This window comes from Bombina bombina, chromosome 4 (assembly GCF_027579735.1).
Source record: "Bombina bombina isolate aBomBom1 chromosome 4, aBomBom1.pri, whole genome shotgun sequence".
Lineage (NCBI taxonomy): Eukaryota > Metazoa > Chordata > Amphibia > Anura > Bombinatoridae > Bombina > Bombina bombina.
Genome location: NC_069502.1, coordinates 876209858 through 876230592, shown reverse-complemented (window position 1 = coordinate 876230592; position 20735 = coordinate 876209858). Strand labels below are relative to the sequence as shown.

The 20735-nt window shown below is 40.8% G+C and overlaps 1 protein-coding gene across 4 annotated transcripts in view; it reads right to left on the bottom strand.

The window, feature by feature from the left end:
- LOC128657397 (oocyte zinc finger protein XlCOF6.1-like) overlaps nt 1–20735 on the bottom strand; it is a 248550-nt gene that overhangs the window by 205111 nt on the left and 22704 nt on the right. For all 4 annotated transcript variants that reach the window (XM_053711733.1, XM_053711731.1, XM_053711734.1 and 1 more), the window contains one exon: nt 1883–1987. In XM_053711733.1, the coding sequence (XP_053567708.1) occupies nt 1883–1987 (105 nt within the window). The remainder of the gene's footprint in view (nt 1–1882; nt 1988–20735) is intronic.

Genomic DNA, 20735 nt, shown 5'->3' with positions numbered 1-20735 from the left:
TTGCTATAGAGTTATCCATTACAGCCGTTAATTGTTGCATGGTAATAAGAATTGGCGCACTAGATGTACTAGGGGCCTCCTGTGTGGGCAAAACTGGTGTAGACACAGTAGGGGATGATGTAGTATCATGTTTACTCCCCTCATTTGAGGAATCATCTTGGGCAATATCATTATCTGTTGCAATACTGTCCTTACTTTGTTTGGACACTATGGCACAATTATCACATAAATTTAAATGGGGAGACACATTGGCTTTCATACATATAGAACATAGCTTATCTGATGGTACAGACATGTTAAACAGGCTTAAACTTGTCAACAAAGCACAAAAAACGTTTTAAAATAAAACCGTTACTGTCACTTTAAATTTCAAACTGAAAACACTTTATTACTGAATATGTGAAAAAGTATGAAGGAATTGTTCAAAATTCACCAAAATTTCACCACAGTGTCTTAAAGCATTAAAAGTATTGCACACCAAATTTCAGAGCTTTAACCCTTAAATTAACGGAACCGGAGCCGTTTTTACATTTAACCCCTATACAGTCCCAGAATGAGGCTCTGTCTATAACTAGAAAGGCCCCCATCTGAAAAAGGTGTCCAACACAGTGCCTGCAGTTTTTCTAAACGTTCCCCAAGATTATAATACCAATAATTAGTTAGAATCTGCATAATATGCCTAGTAAAGCAACTGTTTTAGCCCAGAAAAATGTCTACCAGTTTTTAAGCCCTTTTTGAAGCCCTTTATTCTTTTATGTTTAACTAAGAAAATGGCTTACTGGTCCCCATGAGGGGAAATGACAGCCTTCCAGCATTACATGGTCTTGTTAGAAATATGGCTAGTCATACCTTAAGCAGAAAGGTCTGCTAACTGTTTCCCCCAACTGAAGTTACTTCATCTCAACAGTCCTGTGTGGAAACAGCAATTGATTTCAGTTACTGTCTGCTAAAATCATCTTCCTCTTACAAACAGAAATCTTCATCCTTTTCTGTTTCAGAGTAAATAGTACATACCAGCACTATTTTAAAATAACAAACACTTGATAGAAGAATAAAACTACATTTAAACACCAAAAAACTCTTAACCATCTCCGTGGAGATGTTGCCTGTGCAACGGCAAAGAGAATGACTGGGGTGGGCGGAGCCTAGGAGGGATCATGTGACCAGCTTTGCTGGGACTCTTTGCCATTTCCTGTTGGGGAAGAGAATATCCCACAAGTAAGGATGACGCCGTGGACCGGACACACCAATGTTGGAGAAATATACTTTATTAATCACATTATTTTTCACTTATATTGCTTTTTGTGATTTTTTTTTAATTTCACTATTTTTATTGTATACGTGCACACTGACCTGTAACTCACACACATCATACTTGCACACTTACCTGTAACTCACACCCCTCACACACATTATACATGCACACTTACCTGTAACTCACATGCACACTTACCTGTAACTCACACTGCTAACACAGATCATATGTGCACACTGACCTGTAAATCCCACCCCTCCCACACATACATGCACACTGACCTGTAAATCCCACCCCTCCCACACATTATATATGCACACTGACCTGTAACTCACACCCCTCATACACGCACACTTACCTGTAAATCACACCCCTCATACATGCACACTTGCCTGTAACTCGCACCCCTCACACACAACATACGTGCACACTGACCTGTAACTCACACCCCTCATACACGCACACTTACCTGTAAATCACACCCCTCATACATGCACACTTGCCTGTAACTTGCACCCCTCACGCACATCATAAGTGAACACTCACCTGTAACTCACACTCAGGTGTAAATCACATCTCACACATGCACACTCACCTGTAACTCACCTCTCAGTCATGCACACTCACCGGAGCTGATACTGTCACTGGTTTCCTCATCTTGGTCTCCGACCTGACACGTCAAAACCAGATCTTCTATTATCTCATCTTTCACTACATCAGAGTAATCTTTATCTGTGCAAATAAAGCAGATTCAGGTTTTATATCCCATGATCAAGTTTTTATAACTTTACCATAAAGCAGTTTGCATTTCCCAGACAGACAACAGCACCAAATACACACTGGTGCTTTCCCTCTGTGCTTTTACATTTTTATTCTAAAGGAATAGGAAAGTCAATATTAAACTTGCATGATTCAGATAGAGCAAGTCATTTTAAGACACTTTTAAATTCACTTCTATTTTCAAATGTGCTTTTTCTCTTTGTATCCCTTGTTGAAAAAGAATATGCACATATCCTACACTAGTGGGAGCTTGCAGTTGATTGGTGCCTGCACACATTTGTCTCTTGTGATTGGCTAACTAGATTAGTTCATCTAGCTGCCATTAGTGCAATGATGTTCCTTCAGCAAAGGAGAACAAAAGAATGTAGCAAATTTGAAAAAAGTTGTATTACACTGTATGTTCTATCCAAAACATGAAAGAAAATTTTGAAGTTTCCTATTCCTTTAAATGGACCGTAAACACTAGATAATTACAATATTGTATGCAGTCTTGCAATAAATGAACATACTAGGTGAGGCCGATTTGTATTGGAATACATTAACACAGCGTTTGCTGCAATTGTTTTTTTTTTTTTATTTTTATTATCAGCAGCAAGTCTGGAGTTGTTAGTGGAGTAGGCAAGGCTAGTCACTTTCATTAGGTTATGTTCCCTTAAAGTGGCAATATGCAACCCTATTTATATTACAATTTCAAAGTGTCTACTGTCCCTTTAAAACCTTTCCTGGGTTGTGATCTGCGATATTCAGGCCTAGACTGAGCATTCGGCATACCAGGTATTTGCCTTAGTTCCGCTAATCTATCAGGTCTTGTTGTGTGCTTTATACTGTATATATTACTGGCAGGTAGGCTGTACACTGGGTGCTAATATCTTCTGACGTGCTGTGTCTTAGAGAAGTAGGCTGGACCTGACTGGGGGCTGGTTGTCTTAGCTCCACCCACCTATCAATCAGGCCTCATAGCTTTAAAGTGATGGTAAATCCGAGCGTTTAAAAAAATTCTAGGATTTACCATTACTAGAAATAAACTGAACTTTTAGTCATCACTTTGTAAAAAAGGGTGCTAAACTCACGCATTCTGTGTCACGGCCTAAGTCTATTGTGAATTTTAAGAACATCACCTGCATACAGCTGGAGAGACAAATCAGTGAGACCAGCTTGTTTAAAATGCTTAGAAAATTTCACAAGACTTGTGAGAGAGCTCCAGACATACCGTGGGAACACCCCTGTTCAGCCCAGGGAACTGCCCTCTCCCTCCCACTTTTTGGAAAAGTCTGTTTTAGTTTACAATGCATCAAATTTCAGGTGCAAAGTAGTGTGTGTGTGTGTGTGTGTGTGTGTGTGTGTGTGTGTGTGTGTGTGTGTGTGTGTGTGTGTGTGTGTGTGTGTGTGTGTGTGTATGTATGTATGTATGTATGTATGTATGTATATATATATATATATATATATATATATATATATATATATATATATATATATATATATATATATATATATATATATATATATATATATATATATATATATATATATATATATATATATATATAACATAATTTATGCTTACATGATAAATTTATTTCTCTTGTAGTGTAGTCAGTCCACGGGTCATCCATTACTTATGGGATTATATCTCCTCCCAACAGGAAGTTGCAAGAGGATCACCCAAGCAGAGCCGCCATATAGCTCCTCCCCTCACATGTCATATCCAGTCATTCAACCGAAACAAGACGAGAAAGGAGAAACCATAGGGTGCAGTGGTGACTGGAGTTTAATTAAAATTTAGGTCTGCCTTAAAAGACAGGGCGGGCCGTGGACTGACTACACTACAAGAGAAATAAATTTATCAGGTAAGCATAAATTATGTTTTCTCTTGTTAAGTGTAGTCAGTCCACGGGTCATCCATTACTTATGGGATACCAATACCAAAGCTAAAAGTACACGGATGATGGGAGGGACAAGGCAGGAACTTTAAACGGAAGGAACCACTGCCTGAAGCACCTTTCTCCCAAAAATAGCCTCCGAAGAAGCAAAAGTGTCAAATTTGTAACATTTTGAAAAAGTGTGAAGTGAAGACCAAGTTGCAGCCTTGCAAATCTGTTCAACAGAGGCCTCATTTTTAAAGGCCCAGGTGGAAGCCACCGCTCTAGTGGAATGAGCTGTAATCCTTTCAGGAGGCTGCTGCCCAGCAGTCACATAGGCTAAACGTATTATGCTACGAAGCCAAAAGGAGAGAGAGGTAGCCGAAGCCTTTTGACCTCTCCTCTGTCCAGAGTAAACGACAAACAGGGAAGAAGTTTGACGAAAATCTTTAGTTGCTTGCAAATAGAACTTCAGGGCACAGACTACGTCCAGATTATGCAAAAGTCGTTCCTTCTTCGAAGAAGGATTAGGGCATAGAGATGGAACAACAATCTCTTGATTGATATTCCTGTAAGAAACTACCTTAGGTAAAAACCCAGGTTTAGTACTCAGAACCACCTTGTCTGAATGAAAAATCAGATAAGGAGAATCACAGTGTAGGGCAGATAACTCAGAGACTCTTCGAGCCGAGGAAATAGCCATCAAAAACAGAACTTTCCAAGATAACAGCTTAATATCAATGGAATGGAGGGGTTCAAACGGAACACCTTGAAGAACTTTAAGAACTAAGTTTAAGCTCCACGGCGGAGCAACAGTCTTAAACACAGGCTTAAGCCTGACAAAAAGCCTGAACGTCTGGGACATCTGCCAGACGTTTGTGTAACAGAATAGACAGAGCAGAAATCTGTCCCTTTAATGAACTAGCAGATAAACCCTTTTCTAAACCCTCTTGTAGAAAAGACAAAATCCTAGGAATCCTAACTTTACTCCATGAGTAACTCTTGGATTCACACCAATATAAGTATTTACGCCATATTTTATGGTAAATTTTTCTGGTAACAGGTTTCCGAGCCTGTATTAAGGTATCAATAACTGACTCCGAGAAGCCACGCTTTGACAGAATCAAGCGTTCAATCTCCATGCAGTCAGCCTCAGAGAAATTAGATCTGGATGGTTGAAAGGACCCTGAATTAGAAGGTCCTGTCTCAGAGGTACGACATGCCCACTAGATCTGCATACCAGGTCCTGCGTGGCCACGCAGGTGCTATCAGAATCACTGATGCTCTCTCCTGTTTGATCTTGGCAATCAGCCGAGGAAGCAGCGGAAATGGTGGAAACACATAAGCCATGTTGAAAACCCAAGGGGCTGCTAGAGCATCTATCAGCGCCGCTCCCGGGTCCCTGGACCTGGATCTGTAGCAAGGAAGTTTGGCATTCTGTCGAGAAGCCATGAGATCCAGTTCCGGTTTGCCCCAACGATGCTTCCAACATCGCTAGGGAACTCCTGGTTCCCCCTTGATGGTTGATGTAAGCCACAGTCGTGATATTGTCCGACTGAAATCCGATGAACCTCAGTGTTGCCAACTGAGGCCAAGCTAGAAGAGCATTGAATATCGCTCTTAATTCCAGAATATTTATTGGAAGGAGTTTCTCCTCCTGAGTCCACGATCCCTGAGCCTTCAGGGAGTTCCAGACTGCGCCCCAACCTAGAAGGCTGGCATCTGTTGTTACAATCGTCCAATCTGGCCTGCGAAAGGTCATCCCTTTGGACAGATGGAGTCGAGAAAGCCACCAGAGAAGAGAATCCCTGGTCTCTTGATCCAGATTTATTAGAGGGGACAAATCTGAGTAATCCCCATTCCACTGACTGAGCATGCATAATTGCAGCGGTCTGAGATGCAGGCGTGCAAATGGTACTATGTCCATTGCTGCTACCATTAAGCCAATTACTTCCATGCACTGGGCTACTGTCGGGTGTGGAATGGAATGAAGGGCACGGCAAGTATTTAGAAGTTTTGATAACCTGGCCTCCGTCAGGAAAATTTTCATCTCTACAGAATCTATAAGAGTCCCTAAGAAGGGAACCCTTGTGAGTGGTAACAGAGAACTCTTTTCCACGTTCACCTTCCACCCATGCGACCTCAGAAATGCCAGAACTATCTCTGTATGAGAATTGGCAATTTGAAAACTTGACGCTTGTATCAGAATGTCGTCTAGGTACGGAGCCACCGCTATGCCTCGCAGTCTTAGTACCGCCAGGAGTGAGCCCAGAACCTTTGTAAAGATTCTTGGGGCCGTAGCTAACCCGAAGGGAAGAGCTACAAACTGGTAATGCCCGTCTAGGAAGGCAAATCTTAGATACCGATAATGATCCTTGTGAATCGGTATGTGAAGGTAAGCATCCTTTAAGTCCACTGTGGTCATGTACTGACCCTCTTGGATTATGGGTAGGATGGTTCGAATAGTTTCCATTTTGAATGATGGAACTCTTAGGAACTTGTTTAGGATCTTTAAGTCCAAGATTGGTCTGAAGGTTCCCTCTTTCTTGGGAACCACAAACAGATTTGAATAAAATCCTTGCCCTTGTTCCGTCCGCGGAACTGGGTGGATCACCCCCATTAATAAGAGGTCTTGTACACAGCGTAGAAACGCCTCTTTCTTTATTTGGTTTGCTGATAACCTTGAAAGATGAAATCTCCCTTGTGGAGGAGAAGCTTTGAAGTCCAGAAGATATCCCTGAGATATGATCTCCAACGCCCAGGGATCCTGGACATCTCTTGCCCAAGCTTGGGCGAAGAGAGAAAGTCTGCCCCCCACTAGATCAGTTTCCGGACAGGGGGCCCTCACTTCATGCTGTCTTAGGGGCAGCAGCAGGTTTTCTGGCCTGCTTGCCCTTGTTCCAGGACTGGTTGCTTTTCCAACCCTGTCTGTAACGAGTAGCAGTCCCTTCCTGTTTTGGAGCGGAGGAAGTTGATGCTGCTCCTGCCTTGAAATTACGAAAGGCACGAAAATTAGACTGTTTGGCCTTTGATTTGGCCCTGTCCTGAGGAAGGGAGTGACCCTTACCTCCAGTAATGTCAGCAATAATTTCTTTCAAGCCGGGCCCGAATAAGGTTTGCCCTTTGAAAGGAATATTAAGCAATTTAGATTTAGACGTTACATCTGCTGACCAGGATTTAAGCCATAGCGCTCTGCGCGCCTGGATGGCGAATCCGGAGTTCTTAGCCGTTCGTTTGGTTAAATGCACCACGGCATCCGAAACAAATGCATTAGCTAGCTTAAGGGCTTTAAGCTTGTTCATCATCTCATCCAATGGTGCTGTGCGAATAGCCTCTTCCAGAGACTCAAACCAGAATGCTGCCGCAGCAGTGACGGGTGCAATGCATGCAAGGGGCTGTAATATAAAACCTTGTTGAACAAACATTTTCTTAAGGTAACCTTCTAATTTTTTATCCATTGGATCTGAGAAAGCACAACTATCCTCCACCGGGATAGTGGTACGCTTGGCTAAAGTAGAAACTGCTCCCTCCACCTTAGGGACCGTCTGCCATAAGTCTCGTGTGGTGGCGTCTATTGGGAACATTTTTCTAAATATCGGAGGAGGGGAAAAAGGCACACCGGGTCTATCCCACTCCTTGCTAATAATCTCTGTAAGCCTTTTAGGTATAGGAAAAACGTCAGTACACACCGGTACCGCATAGTATTTATCCAGCCTACATAATTTCTCTGGGATTGCCACCGTGTCGCAATCATTCAGAGCCGCTAACACCTCCCCTAGCAATACACGGAGGTTCTCAAGCTTAAATTTAAAATTTGAAATTTCTGAATCCGGTCTCCCCGGATCAGATCCGTCACCCACAGAATGAAGCTCTCCGTCCTCATGTTCTGCAAATTGTGACGCAGTATAGGACATGGCTCTCGTGTCATCGGTGGGTGCTTGGAATCCCTTGTCTCCTGATACAAGTAGTATTCGAGGAGACAAATCTGTATAATCTCCAATCCGTTGCCTGAGCATGCTTAACTGCAGAGGTCTGAGATGGAACCGAGCAAACGGGATGATGTCCATTGACGCCACCATCAGCCCGATTACCTCCATGCTCTGAGCCACTGAAGGCCGGGTAGTGGACTGAATGACTAAACAAGTATCGATAATCTTTGATTTCCTGACATTCTGTCAGAAAAATCTGAATCGATATGGAACCCATAATGGTTCCCAAGAAAGTTACCTTTGTGCATGGGAATAAGGAACTCTTTCCCAAATTTACCTTCCACCCGAAGACCACGAGAAGGAAATCTTGCAAGCTGAAAGAATGGCGCCTGGACTAGAATATTGTTCAGATAGGACGCTGCTGCAATGCCTTGTAACCAAAGCACTGCCAACAGGGCTCCCAGAGCCTTCGTAAAAACTCTGAGAGCTGAATGGCCCAGGAATGTACACGTCCTTGAAATCTACTGTTGACATAAATTTACCTTCTTGGATCAAGAGAAGAATGGAACGAATAGTCGCCATCTTGAAGGACGGTACCCTAAAAAAATCTGTTTAGACTCTTGAGATCTAAAAAGTGGTATGAAGGTTCCCTCTTTTTTGGGAACCACAAACCGATTGGAATAAAAAAAAAAAAAAAAAAAACAGACCCAGTACCTGTATTGGAACTGGATCAATCATTCCCAGGTCTGAGACGTCACTTACGCAGTGTAAGAACGCCTCTCCTTTTGTCTGATCTGCAGATAATCTTGAAAGCAGAAAACCACCTCTGGGAAGAAAACTCTGAAACTCCAATTTGAATCCCTGGAACACCATTTTCTATTGCCGAGGGATTCTGAACATCTCTAACCCAAGCCTGAGTGAAGACCGAAAGTCTGCCCCTATCTAATGAATCATTAAAAGCTTAGACTTAGAGCATACATTCGTAGAATAAGGCTCTAACCATAAGACTCTGTGAGCTGCAACAGAGAAACCTGAAACCTATGCTCCCATCTTGATAACTTGAAGGAAGAATTTGAAATAAAAGGAATTTGAAAGCCTTCATCCTATACTGGATTTTATCCAGGGGAGTTTCTGACGTAATAGTATCAGACAATGCATCAAACCAGTATGCCGTCACACTAGTGAAGTTAGCAAAGTACACAGCTGGCTGTCATTGTAAGCCCTGGTGTACATCCTCTCTCTAATCTTGGTCCATAGGACCCTTGAAAACCCCAACTATCCTCTAAGGGTATAGTAGTTCTCTTATCTAAGCTGGAAACTACTCCTTCCCCCAAGGGAATGATTGCCCAGCCTCCATAGCCGAGTCAGCTATGGGAAAAAACTCCTTAAAATATAGGGAATGCGGTTAATAGCTGCAGCTGGTTTCAAACTGCAAACCTTCCACTAGCTAGACAGCTAAGCTAACCATCAGGCTACTACAGCTGGCTGTTTCCATTCTTTATAACTTGCTGGACGCACTAGGATCGCTTACACCGGTAATGTCTGAGTAGCCCAGGGTAGCTAAAACCTCTTAAAGTAACAAATGGAGGTGTTCAAGCTAAAAACTGAAAGAAAAAACAACCTTGGGAACAAAAAAAGAAAAAATAATGTTCCATCTGAGTTTGAGAATTCTCTCTCAGGTAATCCCGAAGTATCTTCCTCTTTCAGGTAACAGGGAAGAACCTTTCAGAATATTAACCACTGAATCAATTAATTTTAAATTCTAAATGATTGAAAATAATACCTCTAGTAAAGTTTCCTACCTCGTGGGAAAAACATATAATGTATGAATGCCGAGCAACTCCGGGTGGAGTGAAAAAGGAAACGCAGGGCACTGCATGTAGCCATAAAGTTTAGAGGGACACTATAGTAGAAGTGTGTGGCAGAGATTTATCATTGTCAACAGACTCCTAGACAGTAATCGCCTTAGAAGGAGTAGGTAAAAAAAAAAAAAAAATTTAATAAAAAAAATTCACATAAAAAATGTTACTGTCTCTTTAAATGTTAAAAGTAACGTTAATTTTTGTGTGCTCAAGATCCATCCTAAGTCACAAAGGATGAATTAAACCAATAAACATGTTAAATTTTGTAATAAAAGTGAACCATAAAAAAACGTTACTGTCTCTTTAAGACATAAAAGGAACTTTATATTTTTTAGCACAGCAAAAGTATAAGATAGTGCATAACTATATCAGAACCTATCTACACCTCAGCCTAACGATTGCTGAGGTGTCCATCAGTCTGTGAAACCAGAAAAAAAAAACAACAACAAAAAAAAAAAACTTTATTCATAAGAGGCTACAAGTAATAAAGATAGTGGGTCTTATTTATATGTAAAACGGATCCGGAACGCCGCAGTGACGCTGTCCGGTCCCACATGAGAAATAGAAAGTACTGTGCTACCAAGCTTCCTTTCCGATATCGGAAGGAGAATAGTAACTGCGCCATCCAAACCGGTGCCAAACATAGCTCCGCCCCCGTGGGCGTGTACTAGAAAACTCTCTCTAGCCTGAAAAACGTGGTATCATCCACTGTTTAACGCTCAGCCCTGCATCGATAAAAAAAACTGAAAAGCTGTTAGGAACTGTTTAGGTGTACTAACAGACCCCGTACTAGGCAATACAGACTTAGTTGCTCTGTCCTCTAACACTGGCAATGAAAATAAAACAGCAGCGTGTACTCAAACCAGGCTCCGCCCATCGTGGGCGTTATTGCTATCGATCTCTCGGTCGCCATTGTCATATTACGATAAAAATAGCTTCCGGGAGAAACATTAGGCACCATAAAGAATGAGAGCGCTAAGGAACCATTTCTGCAGGCTATTCCTGAAAATAGTACTACCGCTGACAGGTAGCGTCTTAGCCCAAAAAGTAAAAAGATTGTGATGTAATAAACTGAACCAGCCACAAAAACACTTTACCCTCCTGAGTTCTCTATACTCATATATAGAAATAAGCCCTTAGCCCAGTGCCTGCATAGTAATTGCTGTCACAGGGTCCTCCTTCTTACAGAAATAAAGCAATGTCCCCTGAAATATAATAAAGTGCTCCACTCCTCTGAGATCTTCCCAGACCCAGAATAAAAAGTTAGCACTTACCTTGAACTCTGCCCGACAGCAGAGCAGCTCAGCAGGTTTAGGAGGTCCTCTCCCACCCATAGCCCTGTAGAAAATGATAAAGCCCTTTTAAAGTACTTAATCAGTACTTACAAGTACCAAAAGTTTTATATATATATATTTATTTTTGTGTTAACATATGGCACAAACAGCACAGAAACATTATATAATATAAATATTAGCTAAATAGTTAACTAAAAAACGTTTTTTTAATAATCAAAAGATGGCGGCGCAAATATTTATAGGGATGTACTGTGATTAATAGGGAGTAAATGCTTTTTCCGACAGGCAAAATTTATCATTATTACGCCCCAGCTCGCCTGCACAAAGTTATTTTTTGATAAATTTAGGCGCACATGTGCGCCTCTCCGGAGGCGAGCTGGGGCGCAGTTACAGGCGAAGAACATACAGAGTTCGCCTAGCCTTTGATAAATCTAGCCCATAGAGCACGTTCCTGAGCCTACCTCAGTATGCTCTCATGACAAGCACTGCTGCCATATATAGAGCATGTTCCTGAGCCTTCCTCAGTATGCTGTCATGGCAAGCACTGCTGTTATATTTAGAGAATGCTCCTGAACCCCTCAATACAAGTACTGCTGCCATATTTATAATAGAATCATTTATTAGCCAAGCATAACAAAAAAGAAAATTATACAAGGAATTGTTTTCATGGTGCAAAGGTATCAGATGACAATGAACAAACAAATACAATCAGCAGCTAAAAAGCAAACCATATGATATATTCACAAAGAGTGACTAAAGTGTAATTTATCATACCAAAAGTGAGATAAGAGAAGTATCTCCGTTTGCTATTTTAAACAGAAAACAGTTTGTCCGGGTTTGTAACACTCAACTTTGGCCAAAAATAACAGAATATTAAAAAAAACAAAAAAAACACCCAAATGTAAATGTCCTTAAGAGAAACGACAAGCACTGCGGGCCATATATAGAGCACGCTCCTGAACCTATCTCAGTATGCTCTCATGACAAGCACTGTGGGCCATATATAGAGCACGCTCCTGAAGAGCTCAAAAGAGAGGGGGGAGAGAGAGAGCTCAAAAGAGAGGGGGGGAGAGAGAGAGCGCAAAAGAGAGGGGGGAGAGAGAGAGCAAAAGAGAGGGGGGAGAGAGAGAGCAAAAGAGAGGGGGAAGGAGAGAGCTGCAAAAAATTTACTGCAAAAAATGTCCCTTGTGAACGGGCTTTAGGACTAGTATAAATATATTGGATTTCTGTTCAATCAAACAATGTATCTGAATCATGAAAGTTTAATTTTGACTTCTGTGTCCCTTTTAATAGGTTTGTGTTTTATTAGAATGGAGAACATAGACAGACATTATATAGCTTGATTTTCCTTTTTATTAAAGTTTTTTATATGGACATTATCAGATACAGCTGTGACACTGTAGCATCAGGTAAGTGCAATTAAAGGGACACAAACTTCTGGGTAAAACTACAGCATCCGGGTCACTACTGGGGAGGCAGGAGAAGCTCTTCATCTATACACAAGGAGCCACCACCTTGAATCTCAGGTATTTCTGCACTCTGTGACAGAAGCGCTGTAGATTTACAGGCCAGTGATACTGTTTGTCAGCTGTATTGTGCACTTCAGGTTAGCGTGTATGACAAAGCTGGTGCTTTGCTTTTTGCAGTAGCTGCATTGCTCTATAACAGGGCTCGACAAACCCAGGAGCCAGGGAGCCACTGGCTCCTAGAATTTTACCCCTGGCTCCTAACTTTTAGGGTTATTCTCCATATATCTATATACAAATCCAACTGTCTGGCTCCTAAAAAATATGCCTGGCTCCTAAATATTCTTACTGGCTCCTAATTTTTGAACATATTCGTCAAGCACTGCTCTATAATATTCATGTAAACTTTTTCTTTTTTTTTTTCAAATATTTTATTTATAACCAGCACAAGGTACAATAGTAAACTGTATCTGTGAGACACCACGCAGGGTGTAATAAGAGATTACAAAGTTTATGAAGCAATATAGTAAAATGTGACTGCCTACAATATCAGATACATTAAAAACTCAATGTTCACAGTTACAATGGAGGCTGCGGGAATCTTCTACAGATAACAGTCTAGTATATATGCATATGTACCTCAATGCTGGGGTTTTATTATTTATTTTATAACCTAAAACCACTAAACATCTATAAACAAAAACCAAATAGAACTAAAACTAGTATACTCTCTCATAGGAATAGGCATCACTCTGTAAGAAAAATATGGAGATCCTTTTTGATTTAGGTTAATAGATTAGCAATAATGTGTCAATACCTTGGAGGTGTTAAATATTATGGGTTTTAATGTGGCTTGCGAAGTGAGGTTTGAATTAGATTAGAAGGTGTTAGGTGTATAGGGTAGCCAATCCTAGGGATAACATATGTAGATTATCATAGGACCCGTCTTGTTGCTAAATTCACAGTCAGGCCAAGTGGATTGTTGTCTGAGCAGACTGTGTCCATAGGTTAAGCAAAAGGCGGTAAGTTTTAGTACAGAAAATCATAGACTGAGGGTTACGCATGTAGAAGTACAATCCTAGGTAGAGTTGCTTATTTTAATCAAGAATTCCAAAGGGGAGCTAGGACAGTTTTTAATCTAACAAGTTAATAGGAGATTACGTAGAAAATAAACACCAAACTCAATTTCTGCATGAGGTTTATCCCGTCTAACAGAGTTAGCAGTAGAACTACCCCAATATGAGTGATAGTGTCACGGGTCAAAGTTCTTCAAACAGGCCAACTGAAAACAAATAAAAACAAAAAAAACTCAGCTAATCTAAACTACGAAAACATAAACGGTATCTATCCTGCCATACATTTTCCAGTAGGGTTGCTGCGTTAGCTTGATCCCTCACTGCCATTAGAGACTGAGCATCATAGAAAGCATATCAGCATTGACATAAAATAACCAAGTAAACCTTAGCTTAGGACAAGGGATACCATGGTTTAAATATAAAGATTATAAATTCTGCGGAATACATGAAATCAAACAGCATTAGTACTTCATAGCAGTGTAGATCATTTTTTTAAAAAACCAGCACGCTGTCTATAAAATGAGCAGACCTAGAGAACAGAGTTAGCAGCATACTACTAATCCAGTCTATAACAGGTTATAAAAGGATTACATACCGCTAGCTGTATTACTTGTGCTGTCGATTGTAGATATGGTGCAAGAAGATAGAAACAAACATATTAGTGCTAATATCAGGTCTAGCAGACATCCAGACTCGGGCATATTGACATATTATATGCAGTCTATTTAGAGGATATATTCAAACCACAGAAATTAAATATTATTAGTGTTGTGCAACGATATACATAAACTTCTTAATCTGAATTATTGTGCCTGACTATGCTGAAACATAGGAAAGTGTTATAGTTCAGCAACGAAGTGATCTCCGACAGTCCGTGTCCCGCTTCTTTTTTGTGAGTCTCTTGTCCACATTGACAGAGCTGTCTAGTTCGAGTTTGGTGGCTAGTTGTGCGGGTATGATTTTAACATTATATGTACGGTAATCATGCGAGTCCCCAAGTATAATGAAATGCAAATATTGTGAGCTGAGAGATACCTCTTACGCCACTGCTGGGTTAAAGGTCATGTTGGCGGCTTTCTCTTCAATTCTGGATCTGAGGTCTACGTCTAGAGCAGTCACTGGAGAAGACATGTGTACTACGACAGGCTCCAACTCTGTGAAGAAGCTGAGGTCGTGAGGCAGTTGTCTGTCCCCCAGGCATAGGATCTGGTAGTAGTTGCCAAAGACTGAGGTAGGTCCATGCCGTCTGGGTACAGATTTCTTGAGGTGGTAAGATTGCTCTGGTATCCTCAATCTTGTGCAGGACGATAGGAGTCTGTCCAACCTAGGCAAGAGCATGGCCTTTATTTCAGCAAGGATGAAGTTGTCGGCACTTGCTGCTTTACTGATGGACAATTCCATTGCGCAGGGTCAGTAAGGAGGATAATATGTAGATACGATATACAGAGTGGCAGCAGAACACACACCATGGCGCCAGATGGCCTTAGTTTTATGATGCGACCGGGGGCTAGGGCTGATGGAGCGCCCTACACAAATGTAGTATCAACTGGTGATGACCAGAGCAGGGTCTCCCAGTAAGATGTATGATGTGGGGGTCTGGATGGTCTCCAAATATTTCGAGAAAGGCCACTTATTTGGCTGATGGTAACGGAGCTCTTGTAGCTTGCTTCCATCCACCCGAAGTCTTTCTTTTACAAGTTTTTTACCTTTTAAACTATGAATAACAATTGCTTAACCCTTTGAGTGCTAATGACGGCTCTGAGCCGTCACAGAGTTTCCCATTCTGGTGCCAATGACGGCTCAGAGCCGTCACTAGCACTCTCCCACCTTGAGGGAGATCTGGGGGCTCCCAACCGCTCCTACCCTGGTCGATCGTGCCTGTAGAGTGACAGGCATCACGTTTTGCGTGGTGATGTCACGCGCAATGATGTGATGACATCACCGCACAACTTTATTAACAATTTGTCAATACAAAGTATAGGGAAAGAGGGCATGCTGCTTAGAAGCCTGTATCTAAGGCATCTAAGCAGCTACAGACCCCCAAGTCCCACCATTGGAAAGGTAATCACCTAACCTTTCTAATGGTGTAAGTCTTGGGGATCTGGAAAAAAATTAAAACATTTTTTTCACAAAATAAATTAAATCAGCTTAGCACCCAGGTGGGTTAGCACTCAAAGGGTTAAAGCATATTGGCGAACTCCCCTTAAAGGGATAGGAAACCCTAAAATGTTCTTTCATGGTTCGGATAGAACATACAATTTCAAACAACTTTCCAATTAACTTCTATTATCAAATACAGGGTGCTAGCGTAATACACCTGGTGAGCCAATAACAAAAGACAAATCTGTGTAGCCACCGATCACCAGCTAGCTCCCAGTAGTGTACTGCTACTGAGTGTATGTACATATCCTTTTCAACAAAGGATACCAAGAGTACAAATTACATGCTCTCTCTCACTGGTTTTCAAACCTGTCCTCAGGCCTCCCCAACAGGACAGATTTTGAGGATATCAACTAGAGCACAGGTAAAATGATCAGCTGCTAAGTAAACATGGTACAATTTTAAACCATTTACTTTTTCTATTGGTATCTTTTGTTGAAAGTCAGGAACGTACATGTGTCTGGAACACTATATGGCAATATTTTTTCAAGAATGTTATCCATATGCAAGAGCACTAGATGGCAGCATTATTGCCCATCATCTAGTGCTCCAGACACCAACCTAGGTATCTCTTCAACAAAGAATATCATAGGAACAAAGCAAATTTCATAATAGAAGTAAATAGGAAACTTTTTAAAAATGGTATTCTCTGTCTTAATCACAAAATTACATTTTTGGATTTCATATCCCTTTAAATGTTGTTTAGTAAAAACTTCTGTACAACACCAGCACACTACTGACTTATGTGCCTTTAGTGGGAACAGAAAAGGAGTTGTCTTGTTCGTTAATGTAAATAGAGTTCACAGGTGTACAGTATTTAACTAGACAGTTCAGTATTGCAGCAGCCTGTCCAGAAAAATCTTTACTAAAATACTGGACACTTAAAAGGGACAGTGGAGAGCAGACGGAGAGCCTGGGAGCACTGTGAGTACAGGTGCGATTGTGATTGGCGAGAGAGCAAGACAATAGAGCGGAGCCATCCAATCGCGGCAGACTAAAGAAGCTGTGTGAGGAGGTGCGGAGGAGCCCAGTGGAGATACTCTGGAGAACCGGGCGTATAGCATTCCGGAAGGACCCGGCTGCATTAGAGCCAGACACCAGCACTCAGGCAAGAGTGTAAGCTGGGCGGCGGAATAAAAAGAATACTTTGACTATCCGAAGGGGAGAAAAGTGGATACCTTCTTTTACAGCGGGGGTAACACTGACTTTTCTATTTTTTCTGTTTAAGTCGGGAGGATAAGTTATCCGAGTAATGTTTGAAAAGCAAATAGTCCTGAAAGGGCATAAACAGCGCTTATTAATTCAAGCCCAAGGAGGACATATGTAAAGGGGTAATTCCCTTGCACAATTTATTAAAGTCTCCCTTGGTGAATAATTCAGAACTATAACCCCCCCTCAGTCACACTAAAAGTTATATTAAGTGTTTCAGTGAGCAAAAACCATCAGAAAATAGTAAGAATTACTGAATCTGATCACTAAGGGGGCTACTATACACCAAGGAGGGCATTTGAATTGTCATAAAACATCTAAAATAATTGGATGCAATAACCCACTGAAGCCAACATGATATCTTCACTGAAACCTGTGAGATCCCAATATTAATATTGCAATTAAGAGCAGAAATGTCTCAGCATAGGATAAACAAGGCTGAAAAACCTAATAAGTCCCAACCAATAGAACATAGCCCAGTTAACACCTTTTTTAGAACCTCAGAAGTTAATAAAGCAGCAAGCGTGACACCTCACTCAGATAAAGAAACCAATATAGAACCCCCCAATAAAACCAAAAAGGGCCCATTAAATAGCATACCTTGATAGACCAGGGCACGGAAGCACCGGTTACACTACAAGCGATAGGAAAACTAATAGAACAAGTAAAAGTGTGTATAAAAGTAGAGTGTACTGAACTAAAAAAGGATTATAAGGAACTTGGCTCTAGGGTCACAATCCTTGAACAAGAGAGAGGATTTACAGAATAACAACATCATGGAAATAACAGCCTACATGTCAAACCAACAACAGCAAATTAGTGACCTAGAGAATAAGGTGGATGAGCTCGAAAACAGAGTAAGTCGCAATAACTTGCGCTTCAGAGGTATCCCAGAAACAGTCCAGGCGCGACAATACCAGATTATTTATACGCCTTATTTCAAGAAATGGCAAAAGATAATAATAATAATATTAACACCCCATTACCAAATATATCCCTAGAGAGAGCACATTGGGCCTTAAGGCCAAGGCCACTGGAATATCAGCCACCGAGGGATATTATAGTATGCTTCCAAACCTATAAACAAAGAGAGACGATATTTAACCTGGCAAGATTATATCCGGCCCTACAATTCCAATCAGCAAGAATACAGATTTTTCAGGACTTGTCAGCCAAAACTTTGCAACAACGGCGAGACTTTACGCCATTAAAGGGACACTATACCCAAACATTTTCTTTCATGATTAAGGTAGAGAATATAATTTTAAACAACATTCCAATTTACTTCTATTACCTAATTTGCTTAATTCTTTAGATATACTTTAATGAAGAAATAGCAATGCACACGGTGAACCAATCACAGGAGGCATCTGTGTGCAGCTACCAATCAGCAGCTACTAAGCATATCTAGATATGCTTTTCAGCAAAGAATATCAAGAGAATGAAGCGAAATAGATAATAGAAGTAAATTAGATAGTTGTTTATAATTGTATGCTCTTTCTAAATCATGAAAGAAAAAAATTGGGCTTCATGTCCCTTTAACAGCCCCCTTGAGGAATTTGAAGATTCCATACAGATGGGGATTTCCAACATCAATAATAGTACTGAGAAATGGCAAACTAATTGAGTGTAAATCTGGAAGATACGGCAAACTTTTGTGAGTTATTAAAGGGACATTGAACCCAAAATTTTTCTTTCGTGATTCAGATAGAGCATGCAATTTTAAGCAACTTTCTAATTTACTCCTATTATCAATGTTTCTTCTTTCTCTTGCTATCTTTATATGAAAAAGAAGGCATCTAAGCTTTTTTCTTGGTTCAGACCTCTGGACAGCAGTTTTTGATTGGTGGATGAATTTATCCACCAATCAGCAAGGACAACCTAGGTTGTTTACCAAAAATGGGCTGGCATCTAAACTTACATTCTTGCATTTCAAATAAAGATACCAAGAGAATAAAGAACATTTGATAAAAGGAATAAATTAGAAAGTTGCTTAAAATGTCATGCTCTATCTGAATCGCAAAAGAAAAAATTTGGGTACAGTGTCCCTTTAAATATACCTCCAAGTGACGCTCTGGTACAACAAGCAGAGAAAAATCACACGGATGACAACCAAACCACAAAGAATCCCATGGTCAGAGGTGTTGGATAAAAATGCCAAATCCTAACTAGATGAACAAACTGAAGACCCAAAAAACAAATAAGGTGAAAACACTAGGATATTGCCCCCCTTATCTTATCATTAGTCTGGCCTGAAATTAGACACAGAGAAACGCGTTGCTGTTTTAACATTTGTTATCTCGCTGCTGCACCTTCCTTTTTGGATTTATTACATCTTCACCTTCCTTTTAGAACCTAAATGTTTGCGATTGTCCTCATTTGAGTACCGGTCTCTATCTCTGATCATGGTTGGACATTCCCTGTGGTAACTAACCTCATCTCTGGACTCCCTCTGGTGGGACAAGGATATTTTCAGTTCCAGGTGTGCCTAGGAGTCTGCCGGCGGCTTTTTGGTCCTGGCTTGCCTGTACCGCACAATAGTGCATTCCACCACGTGAGTAGGTTTTCACTTGTACCTTCATCCTATGTTCTAGTCTGATTTGCACTATGTGGCGCCCTCTATCTTTTGTATTTTAGACCTTTCTATCTTGTGTTGTGGAGTGACACACTAGAGGAGCTGCCTGAAGTTGTGGACTCTCCTTGGATTGGGAAGTTCTCTATCTGGACAGGTTCCTTAACAGGACTTTGGATCCGTTACTACCATATATGGATTTTTTATTTTATATTACTTGCGATTTGATTATTATGTACTATATGTTTTTTGCATTTTTTTCTTTGTATATTTAGGTAATATTTTTATTGTTTGCTTTTGTTTTATCTTAAAGGGTTAGAAATCTTTGTAAGATATTAAGAAAATAAGTCATTATTATAATTATATAAACATATGTTAAAAAATAAACCTACTTTTTTTACTGAAATGAAGCTTCTAAATATGCTTGCTTTAACTTTTTAATTTCTGTAAAATGAGCATTAAAGACCTCCCATAAAAATAGGCAGGGTTTATGTAAAATTATTTCCGTGCCCCATCCAATAGGGACGTGTTCTGCCCATTACATTTTAATATTCATAGCCAGGCTGGCTGAAGGTGAATGTTTTGGAACATAAATTATCACAGCTTCTATGCTAGCCCAGCTTCCCCCAGTCCCACTGTCAGCCGTCAAACACCACAGAGATTCACGGTGACATTTTTATTTCCTGGCTAATCTCAGTGTATTCATGTAACATTGACAAATGTTTTCTGCTACTCCTGAGCCACAGCAATGACAGGGTTAATGGGGATCCTGACAATGTGACCCCTGACCCCCCCCCCCCCTAGTGACAGATTGCGATTCCATTGACCCCTCGGACCCCAGCTACTGAAATAATGTGTGTTATTAATGACAACCAGCTGCATGTCAGCAGTCACTTCCTGCAGTGCTCAAAATCACAAACATTATACAATTACACTACACGCTCCTTAGCACTGCACCTCCTTATATCAGTATTTCTATATACTATTAGACATTGGTGGACGTGGCACACCAGAGCGTCTCAGCGCTGAAGATTCACTGCTGGCTGAAGGTGATTGTTCTAACTATCAAAATAAGAAGTCCAATGTTTTGGAACTTGCATTATCACAGCCTCCATGCTAGCCCAGCTTCCCCCAGCCGTCAAACACTGCAGAGATTCACGGAGCTAGCCGGCTCCCCTCAGCCTCAAACCCACAAAAGTGACTCCGGACTTAATATATAGAAAAACTTTATTATAACAAAAAAGCCATAAGGAAGAGTTTTTTTTTTCTATA